General features: G+C 37.2%; 1 protein-coding gene across 1 annotated transcript in view; it reads left to right on the top strand.

The window, feature by feature from the left end:
• The first annotated feature begins 223 nt into the window (after positions 1 to 223).
• Positions 224 to 11,842, top strand: part of LOC131439556 (lipase 3-like) — a 52,453-nt gene continuing 40,834 nt past the window's right edge. Inside the window, exons 1-5 of the mRNA XM_058610710.1 lie at positions 224 to 485; positions 608 to 963; positions 10,486 to 10,732; positions 10,799 to 11,042; positions 11,106 to 11,251. Coding sequence (XP_058466693.1) covers positions 315 to 485; positions 608 to 963; positions 10,486 to 10,732; positions 10,799 to 11,042; positions 11,106 to 11,251 — 1,164 coding nt within the window. The 5' untranslated portion in view covers positions 224 to 314. The remainder of the gene's footprint in view (positions 486 to 607; positions 964 to 10,485; positions 10,733 to 10,798; positions 11,043 to 11,105; positions 11,252 to 11,842) is intronic.

Raw genomic sequence — 11,842 nt, 5'->3', positions numbered from 1 at the left:
CGAAATCCAAAATAGTACTGGCATCGCTCTTCAGGGCAAGTGAACATTTGTCAACCATGGCGAAACAAATGACAATTCCGCTTGCCCCGTTTCAGTTTAACGAAAGTTAGTGAATACAGCGCAATACTCTGGATTATTATTGGCCATGGACCGTCCATTCCACGAGGGCTACGGTTGACTGGTATCTCTAAGGTAGCATTAAATTCGATTCACTCGCTCGGCCATTTGAGATTGTCGTTCCAAATTGTGCACAGTGAGCTCACAGTGAGCACTACCGACTAAGCAGGGAACCGAAAATTTACAGTCCATGTGCGATGAAAGTTATTCCGCAATTAGTTTTAATTGTAATACCGAGCTTTATCCGTACCGAGACCAGCTGTAGTATTCCGGAGTGTGGCGATGATGGCTATTTATTGGCTAACGAGACCTTCGAGCCTCGAGCCCGGAGCATTCGGCAATCGTCTGACTACGAGCGGGATTTAGTGGTAAAATTTGTTCCTGCTGAGATTAGATTTAAATCTTCGAATTATTGACCCTAGCTCCACATGCGAACGCTCTAATTTGTGGCACAATTAGTTTCAATGCAGTTTCGGAATTTTCCAAATAGATGGATACTATCCAAGCAGCTGATTACCCGGTGGACGTTCACGTTGTCGTGACAAAGGACTCCTACATCCTGAAGCTGCATCGCATTCCGGATCCTGCCCTCCAGGATGATGACAGTGTAGCAGAGCGAGACCAAACCTCGTCAGATGGTATCGCTACTTTTCGAGGAGTCGTTCTGCTAGTGCACGGTATGTTTTCCACGGCAGCAGATTTCGTTATTACGGGGCCGGAAACCGGTCTCGCGTTTATTCTCGCCGATGCCGGATACGACGTTTGGCTGGGAAACGCCCGAGGAACACGCTTCTCACGGAAACACCTTCATCTAAGTCCGAAATCAGCCGCGTTCTGGGATTTCAGGTGAGTAACTGTGAAGCAAAAAGTCTAATCGCTTTTTGGTTGCTACGGCTGATTACGCATAAACGTTTGAAAGCTGTCGGTTCAATACCAGTGAGAAATCTTACCTGACTTTAAATTCCATCCCAGAATGAAAAATGTTTTCGATTTTCGGTGAATGCAAAACTGAAAAACTCCCACTACTGCAGCCATCAACAATCGTCTCGGAAACGATTCAATTCACCTAGGAATCTCCACGTGCTCGCAAAGTAGCTGATTCATTAGCATGATAAGCGCACTTTTCCAGCAGCACGGCGAACTTTGCAGCATCCGTTCGGGCAGGGAAGAAGAACAGGATTTCCTTTCCGTGTGAAATTATTTCTACACTTAATTTCACATTATTGCAGCTAAATGAGCGCACGTCCCGATCGCATTTTGCGTTGGAAATGCCGACATACAAGAAACGTTTACGCCCGACACCACTACACGGTACTAGGATCGAGGGTCATTCGTGGGTGAATTAAATAAATTACGATAAATTAATTACCACTAAGTGAAGGTATGCCGACCATTCTGTGTACGAAAAAAAAAATGAGTTTACGTGTTCTGATAAAGCAACATAATGCTTTCTTTTTCACTAAAGCTGTTTCATTAGTTATTCTCATCTGCATTCGTTTGCTCGTCTCTTTCAGTACAGTTCAACGAGAAAGTTTCAATACAATCTCAGCGTAGTTTGAATCTTACAACCTTTATCAAATTGTTTATAGCAGAGCCGTAGTGAGCGTGCCCGAGGCGAACCCAAAAATAACCACCAAATTTTTAACAAACACCTTGAAGACGAACATACATTATTTTATTTTTCTGTAAGGTTATCCCAAGTAACATTTTTACCTCTAGTAAATACCCATAGCAGCCTTAAGTGTTACATCATAAATCTTGCATTGAAACTGTATAATCCTTTCGTTATCTTATGTATACGAAAATACGCGCTCTAATGCTAAGTAAGATTTTTGCTACTAGCTTGAAAAGGTTCGCAGGATTACTCTCGAAAAACGATCGCAACAAGCATAAGCGTCGGACGTGCAAAATGTTCACTCCCTTCAAAATTTTTCGATAATCAGTTTTTTTTCGTTTTAGTAGAAAAAAATACAAACTAAGTCTTTATTATTGTGATTCTGTATTAAGTTGAAGTTTATTTAAGTTTATTTTACACGAGGAGACGAGACATTCGTAATGCGACTCCTGTGTCGTGAAGTTTTTTCACCATTGTCGACCTTCTGTGTGTTGAATTTTTGATTGTTGTTGAATACATTGAACTAGTGATCATGAAAAATGGACTCCTGGTTTGACAGGAATGATATAGCCGGTGAAGTTGTTCAAATTTTAAATTGAATGTTTAGCACATTGTGGTGAAGCCCAACTTCTCATTCTTGTTTCCCTCTTACACCATAGTCGAATGGCTAGCTTTAAACGAATCCTAGACCTCATACCAACCCAAATATCCAGCTTCGCGAAACCTATTAACACTCCAAATACTAAGCCTCAAAAAATGTTGGAACGGTAACTTTGAGCTGTCATAGCTCAGCTGTTTTTCAACGAATCATAATAAATTTTACACCCTCGAATTTTGTGAAGTTCGTAGATTGATTCCAAAACTTTGTAGCAGACGATTGGTACAGGAAAACCAATGAAAATTGGATTTTATCCGTTCCAGGTTTTTTTCACGCGCCCAATATGCCATATCTGCTTTCCAATTTTCTTTCCTTACGCATAAACGTCGCATAAAAAATATTGAACACTTCAACTTTACCGAGTCATAACTTTGTTGTTAGTCAACCGATCTTCAAAATTTGTTCACCATTGGAAAAGTATTACTTCCAGAAATAACACGAACAATAGGGTTGTCTATCCGAAGTTATAATGAAAAATGTAGATAGATGACCTCAGAAAAGGTGAGACTTTTTACAATGACCGTAAATATCTCGAAATTCAAAGCGATGACCTATATATTTTTACACATCATTCTATTACTAGTGATACCAGCTACAATTTTCGCCCTACTACCATTCCTGCACTATCAAAAGAAAACCTTAAAAAATCGATGAATTTAAAATATATATGAATTTTTCATTTTATTCACATGTTTGTATATAACTCAAAAATTAAAGCGATGACATGTACATTTTTCTACTCCAAAATATTGAAATCATTACCAGAAACAATGTATTGATGAACAAAATTATATATCCGTTCAAAGAATCTCAAAAAATTTGGTACAAATGCAGAGGATTTTTATTAAAACCAAATTATTATAATTGCCAAACAAAATTAAAACAAAAATTTTAAATTAGTTGACATATATTGTTTTATTATTTTAGTTGGAAATTTATTATGAACAAAATTTACAAAAAACTGAAACTTGGATTTCACAGAAAATCTTAAAAATTTAGGTAAATATACCTAAACTTTAAAAATAATTATATATTTGTATTGGACAAAAGATCTAAACAATTTTGATGTAGTACGCAAAAGCAATTGATAACTACTAAAATTCTGATTTTGTTATAGGTTTTCCATAAAATCTAAAAAAAATCGGTTGAAGATCAGAAATTTTAAAATGTGCGATATATATTACGTTCCAACTGCAAATCAAAGTGAATATATTGCAATTCGTGTTGATTTCATCTATTTCAAAAAGACATAGAATTGGTTTTTTATTAATAAAACTAGCTGACCCGTCGAACTTCGTCTCGCCCAAAAACCATTTGTTCGCATTTATGTGTTCGAAGAGCAGAATGGTCAAACGACTAAGTGGTTAACGTTTTTCTCCAATATTTTGCTGATTACTTAACTGCTGATTACAATCAACGGAATTCGACACACATTCGCTTTAGCCCAAAAAAAGAAACATCACCCAAAATTAATGTGAACATGTGTACAGCTTTTAAGCATCGATAATGTTTTCTAAAAACTTGTTCTGTACGTTCAAGTTGCCAAAAAGTACCACACGTACTTTAGAGTTCTAATAAAGTGGATATTTTTAGATACAAAGGAACTTCTGGTGCCTTGGAGAGACGACGCTTACATTTTAAGTTGATATTGAACTTACCAATTTGAGCATTCTTCTCAGCAACAATGACTTTTATCGTATCAAAGAACGCTCTCTAGCAACTCTTCACACGATTCAATCAGTGCCATCAAAGAGAGACGAATATCATCTCAGTAACAAAGCACCTGCATGGTCCATTTAACACAGAATGGACACCAGTTTTTCTCTAGACAACCCTTCTGAACATCACGGGTTAGCACGTTGGGGTAGGGATTCGCTCTGAAGCAATTCTCGTTTTGCGATCCGATTCTATACGGGCAGTGGATAATTGCGATAGAATCATTTTACTATTGTCGCCTATTCTAACTATGTACATATAACTTCGGCATAAGTAAAAAAAAAAGCAAAGTCTTGGCATTACATTCCTTTTGTGGAATTTGACCTTTCTGTTTCAACAGACTTCGCAGCCGATTCTTAGTGTACAGAATCATTGCTTGGCTAGTACCATGGATCCTACTGACACTAAGAATCCTTCCAGGTCGGGGCTCGAACATACGGCATAAGTTGTGTCTATGAAAATATCTGTGAATGCTCAACACAAAGGTTTCGAAATATTGTAACCTAGTATGAGAATCATCAAGTTGATTCATCGGTTCGATTTTCTGGGATAATTGTCAAATTGCGATTATCCCTTGTTAAATTCCACACAGCGCCGATTATTGCAAAACTGTATCTATTTTGGTAAGGTCCGTGAAATACTCAAAGTATGAGATGGAGCGAAAAAATGTAGAAAAACTACAAGGATCAGCCCCATGGGGTTGCTCGAGCCATTGATGTGGAACAAGGCAACCAAAATTCTAATGATCGACATTTTCAATTAATCATCACACTTTTGAATCCGCAAATGCACGAGAGTCTGCTTAGTATTTATTAGGAACCAACACCGAACACGCGAACTCAGAATATAGACTATATTTGTCGTGATTTGTATTTGTTTTGTAGCCGACGAAATTACATCATTAGCCCAAATGTATGCAATTATATATTTGTAAATGCTTGCGATACGGATATCGATATTTAGGCTTCTTTTCGCCAAGCTTGTGTTCAAGTTTTGTATGCAAGCAGTTATTTTTATAGCGTTTCTCTACCACTACTACCATTCTGCGATTTCGGTTGAAGCGATAAACTTTTTCTCATTATCAATCTAGTTCATCTTATATAAATTAGAAATTAATCTTATGCACTCAAAATTTACTTGGGGTAGTTGTCAATTTCTCAGGCGAAACGATATTTCATCCAATCTTTCATGATCAAGATCAGAGCATAGCAATTAAAGCTTCAAATCGTTTTATGGCATTTTTTGTCTTGCTGTCTAGCAACAACCTTCGTCTGGCATGCTACGTGTAGGACTGACACGTTAGCTATAATTTTGCTTATATTTATAGCTTCGCGTGCTTCCAACGGCTTGGCTTTTGCATCGATTGACCAATCAGAGCGCTCTTTTCCTTTGATATATCGCTAACTCCTTCAAAACCGTCGACTATGGCAGGGAAATCCGGTATGCCGGAGATTTTTTGCAGACAAAATAGGACACTTCTAGCTATTAATCAACATTTCAATAATATACAATTAAAAATACATGGATGTGAACTTTCAAATCAATACGTAGAAATATTTCCAATCAAATGGTGACATGATATTAATAATTGATACAAAATTGACTGAGCTATAATTGTTCAAAACCTGACCTCATTTCTACGTGTATTTTTCTTAGGTTTTTAACTTGCACCCCTATATAGAAAACAAAAATGTGTTCCACATTAAAAATCTTCCACGGTTCATGCATTGAGAGGCAGTGAGTTCTTGTAGCATCATCTACCAGATTGACGATGTTGTATACAATTTAGAGAAATAGTATCAATCCATCTTGATTATTGATATCTAATTGCCACTTATTATGTGCGCTTCGTGTAATCTAAATCATTCGAAAGCAAAACGCAAGAAAAATCTCTTAGTTTGACTTTAGCGCTTCTAGAGCACAAACTATTTGTTGATTCCCAGTGACCAATAGTATTCATCTGACTCCATTACACACATTCTGGAATTCCACCAGTCATTTAGTAGGCAACAATGTTGATACCCAATTAAGCACGTGGCTCGGAATGACGAACCACATGAATCAAGCATGCACATCACACAAATCAACTCGTTGCGCGCCAAAAGATTCTTTCAACGATCTAGTATTCCTTCCTTCGACGGCCAAACACTTATGCAACTCGTTATACGCCAAACACCTATCAATGATCTAGCAATCATTGGCGACTTTTTCAGTGGAAAATCCCATTGTCCATACAAAATAACTTTATTGGTTTTTCCCACTTTTCCGGTAAGTTTTCCTATTTTAATGTGGAACACATTTTTGTTTTCTATATAGCGGTGCAAACTAGAAACTCAAGAAAAATACAAGTAGAAATGTGGTCAGGTTTTGAACAATTACAGCTCAGTCAATTTTGTATCAATTATTAATATTATGTCACCATTTGATTGGAAATATTTCTACGTATTGATTTGAATGTTCATAGCCATGTATTTTTAATTTTAAATCATTGAAATGTTGATTAATAGCTAGCAGTGTCCTATTTTGGCTGCAAAATATCTCCGGCATACCGGATTTCCCTGCCATAGTCGACGGTTTTGAAGGAGTAAGCGTATATCAAAGGGAAAGCAGAGCTCTGATTGGTCAATCGAAGCAAGAGCAAAGCTGTTGGAAGCACGCGAATCTACAAATAGAAGCGAAATTATAGCTAACGTTTCAGTCTTATGCGTAGCTTGCTAGAGGTAGGTTGTTGCTACACAGCAAGATAAAAAGTGCCATAAACGATTTGAAGCTTTTATTGGTATGCTCTGATCTTGTGTCATGCAAGATTGGATGAAATCCCATGTTATGTCGTTTCGCCTGAGAAATTGACAACTACCCCAGGGTAAATTTTGAGTGCATAAGACTAATTTCTAATTTATATAAGATGAACTCGATTAATAATGAGAATTATTTTATCGCTTCAACCGAAATCGCAAAATGGTGGTAATGGTAGAGAAACGCTATAAAAATAACTGCTTGCATACAAAACTTGAACACAAGCTTGGTGAAGAGAAATTAAATATCGATATCCGTATCGCAAGCATGTACAAACATTTAATTGTATACATTTGGGCTATTGATGTAATTTCGTCGGCTACGAAACAAATACAAATCACGATAAATAGAGTCTATATTCTGGGATCGCGTGTTCGGTGTTGATAAGGATCAATCTAAGCAGACTCTTGTGCATTTGCGGATTCAAAAGTGTGACGATTAATTGAAAATGTCAATCATTGGAAATTTTGGTTGCCTTGTTCCACATCAACGGCTCGAACAACCCCATGGGGCTGATCCTTGTAGTTTTTTTTATGTACGAACCCGGTGAGGGTAAAAACTGATCAAACAAAAAAAATCATCTCAATCCGTCCATCCGTTCTTACGTGATGCGATTACAAAGAATGATCTCTGCATTTTTATATATATAGATAAATTTTGTGACAACACAAAAATTTTAAATTGTTTCAATGGCTTTGTACAATAAGAAACAGAACGTAAAATTATATGAATTCCATATACTAACCCAGGACAAAAGAAACCAACTACAATTTAAAAAAAAAACTACAAGGATCAGCCCCATGGGGTTGCTCGAGCCATTGATGTGGAACAAGGCAACCAAAATTTCTAATGATCTACAATCAAACAGTTCAATCAATCGTCACACTTTTGAATTCGCAAATGCATGAGAGTCTGCTTAGATTGAACTTTATTAGGAACCAAAACCGAACACGCGTACCCAGAATATAGACTTTATTTATCGTGATTTGTATTTGTTTTGTAGCCGACAAAATTAAACAAATAGCCCAAATGTATGCAATTACATGTTTGTACACGATACGGATATCGATATTTAAGCTTCTCTTCGCCAAACTTGTGTTCAAGTTTTGTATGCAATCAGTTATTTTTATAGCGTTTCTCTACCATTACAACCATTCTGCGATTTCGGTTGAAGCGAGTTTCTTATTATCAATCGAGTTCATCTTATATAAATTGGAAATTAATCTTATGCACTCCAAATTTACCCTTCGGTAGTTGTCAATTTCTCAGGCGAAACGACATAACATGGAATTTCATCCGAACTTGCATGACACAAGATCAGAGCATACAAATTAAAGCTTAAAATCGTTTTATGGCACTTTTTGTCTTGCTGTCTAGCAACAACCTACCTCTAGCAAGCTACGTGTGAGACTGAAACGTTAGCTATAATTTTGCTTATATTTATAGATTCGCATGCTTCCAGCAGCTGCGCTTTTGCATCGATTGACCAATCAGAGCAATGCTTTCTCTTTGATATATCGCTTACTCCTTCAAAACCGTCCGACTATGGCAGGGAAATCCGGTATGCCGGAGATTTTTTGCAGGCAAAATAGGACACTGCTAGCTATTAATCAACATTTCAATGATACACAATTGAAAATACATGCCTATGAACATTCAAATCAATACGTAGAAATATTTCCAATCAAATGGTGACATAATATTAATAATTTATATAAAATTGACTGAGCTGTAATTGTTCAAAACCTGACCACATTTCTACGTGTATTTTTCTTGTGTTTCTAGTTTACACGCCTATATAGAAAACAAAAATGTGTTCCACATTAAAATTATTGCTTGATTTTTGTTTTACAAGTAATTAAGAACAAAAACATATATCTTCAATTATTTTTACGTTTCGTCTTTGACTCATCAGTGCAGAGCAGTTCAAATTGAACTGCTTAGTGCTAAACTCGGCAGTTCAATTTGAACCGCTAAGGAGACGTAAAGTTTCTGCTACTTACAGAACACTTTTTGTTTTGCAACGGAGTGCAATGTCTTTTCTGACGTGCCGAACGAAAACGTGTTTTCGACTATTTCTGGCCGATGCAGGTATGGTAACTTAGGGGTTAGCCAAGTTTTGTGCTAGGGCACATAACCGTTTTTAATTATTTTGTCGTGAATACGACTTACTTTACTATGGGGTGCCTTTTCAAAATTAGCCATATGGAAGAATGGGCAGAACTTAATCGTGAATATCTCGACCTGTATTAACGGCAGCAACATAATTCTTTCATCATTTCATCAAAAATATGATCAGGAATTTAGGATAATATTTTGAACATTGTGAGATAACCACAAACAACTCAAAAATTAGGTTGTCATGTCGCTTTTGATATTGTGGCCGCTTTTCTTTTAGCGCACGACTAAGGCACATCAGTTGCGTTCGGTAGCGATTTCCTGTGATGGTTTCACCCGGTTTTAAAAGCTCGTAGTAAATCACACCGAGCTGATCCCACCAAATACAAATCATAACCTTGGCGCCGTGAAAATTGGGTTTTGCCTTCGACGAAGTAGCATGCCCGGGCTTTCCCCATGATTTTCTGCGTTTATCGTTTATCGATTTATCGTCTCGATCCCAATTTTCATCACCGGTTACGATTCGATGTAAAAACCCCTTACGAAGCAGTTGCTCATATACAAATAGACGGCGCTCGATGTCCATCGGTTTCAACTCGTACGGCACCCAGTTTCCTTCTTTCTGAATCATGCCAAGAGCCTTGCGACGTTTTGAAATGGCTTGCTGACTCACTCCCAACGATTCGGCAAGCTCTTCTTGGGTTTGGCACGAATCTTCATCAAGCAATGCTTATAATTGTTGTTCTTTGAAGGTTTTTTCTCTTACACCACCATGTTTATCTTCGACATCGAAATCACCATTTTTAAAACGTTGAAACCACTTCCGACATGTTCTTTTACTCAGAGCCGTAAGTTTCTGAGAGCATTCGATGTGCTTCAGTTGCATTTTTTTCGAATTGTAATAGAAAAGTAAAACTTCCCGCAAATTGCGAGAATTGGGCACATAAACAGACATTTTCGAGCGTGAATAATACGAAAACAAGAACAACTGTCACTGAAACGGCGATGACAATTCGTTAGGCACTGTACATACTCACTTTAAAGGCATTATCATCTATGTATTTTGACCAGCCTCAGCCGGTACAGCCACCTATCGGAAAACGGCGGAAGCAAAGTTGTACACCTAATAGAATCTACTCTTCATACGTCATGATAATGGAACGCTTGGAGAAAATATATATTCGATTCTTTAAAAAAAAATCCTTTCAAGTCGAGATCGGCCTCCGGCTTCATTTTCCCATATCACTTTCACCGGCTTAATTTTTCCATATCACTAAAAAATTTGAACCTTCATGTCTTCTGTGCTCCACTACCATCTTTAGACTAAACTGGTTTTCTTCAGACGAAATTTCTTCGAACGGCGTTTGGACTTTATGAACCGCTAGCAACATTCGATGATTCAATTACCTTATAAGACCCACTGTACTGTCAAATCAATTAAATTACCGAATTTACTAAATTGCAGTTGGCACGAAATTGGCGTCAACGACTTACCGGCGATGATAGACTTCATCCTGCGGTATACAAGACAGCGAAAACTGTTCTACATTGGTCACAACCAAGGTGTAACCGCCATCCTGACACTGCTTTCCGAAAATCCAGCGTACAACCGGAAAATCAGTGGCGTCGTCGGATTAGCCCCACTAGTTTTCCTAGGAAACGGAAACAATGAAATAGTCCGACAACTTGGCAAACTCAACGAACAGCTTTGGGTTACTATTTGATATCGCTTCTAAAGTTGGCTCATTGATCCAAGATCCTTTTTTTATCATTCACAGCTCACACTAAAAACACTGAACATCTTTGAATTGACACCATCGCCCAATGTTCTCAAATTTCTCGGTAGCACAATCTGCTCCGAAGGATCATTCACCGGTACAGTGTGTTCCGATTTACTGGCCACCATTTTTGGATATTCTTCGGAACAAGCCAAATTCATGCTTCCCGGTTTAATTACTAACTCGATGCTCACGGGAATCTCGACCAAGCAGCTGATTCATTATGGACAACTGATGGAGACAAGTTAGTGTCTTAGATTTTTAGTCGAATTGTACAGAAATGAAAACTTATTTTGTTACGTTCCAGGGAAATTCCAACAATTTGACTACAAAAACTTCATAGAAAATTTTCAACGATACAAGCAAGGGAAACCACCGTATTATGACCTTTCGCGAGCGACGGTCCCTTTTACTTTATTTAGTGGTACAAACGATTTTTTCAGCTCCTCCAAGGTGAGATATAAGCATGGAATGTAAGATCCAAAATCAAATCAATTATCTGATGCGCACCTTTGTTCTCGCTATTTGTTAACAGATAGCAGCAGCAGTAAGGTCTGGCAAGCTTTTCAATATGCTCATGAACTTTCGTCACTAACAAATGGTATTCAATTCAACACCATTTGCTTCCGCGATTCTGTGATTTATTGTGTAATGTAATCATTTTCAGAATTTTATTCTGACTCCTTTGAAGCGTTTTCTTCCTGGTGGCACAACAACTTCACCAATTTGGTATTGCATGAGGCATTTTTTTTTATAAATTGATAATTTGTTCTAAAGATAAAGCTTGAAATTTTAGTTTATAAGAGGATATAAAAATTTAATGTATTTAATACACTTTGCCGGGATTCCTTCTATGTGATCCTTAAAAGTGAGTTTTTTGTCATATTTTAAACCGATTAAGAAATTACGAAAATCATGAAACGTGTCTTCTCATGATTTCATACCTATTACTAATGATATTATGAGCAAAATGATTTAAATCATGAAAATTTTTATGAGATTTGATTACAAAATCATCAGTAATAGGTATAGTCTCAGGATGAG

This window comes from Malaya genurostris, chromosome 3 (genome assembly GCF_030247185.1).
Source record: "Malaya genurostris strain Urasoe2022 chromosome 3, Malgen_1.1, whole genome shotgun sequence".
In the NCBI taxonomy this organism is placed as follows: Eukaryota; Metazoa; Arthropoda; class Insecta; order Diptera; family Culicidae; genus Malaya; species Malaya genurostris.
This window is presented reverse-complemented; position numbering and strand designations above follow the sequence as displayed.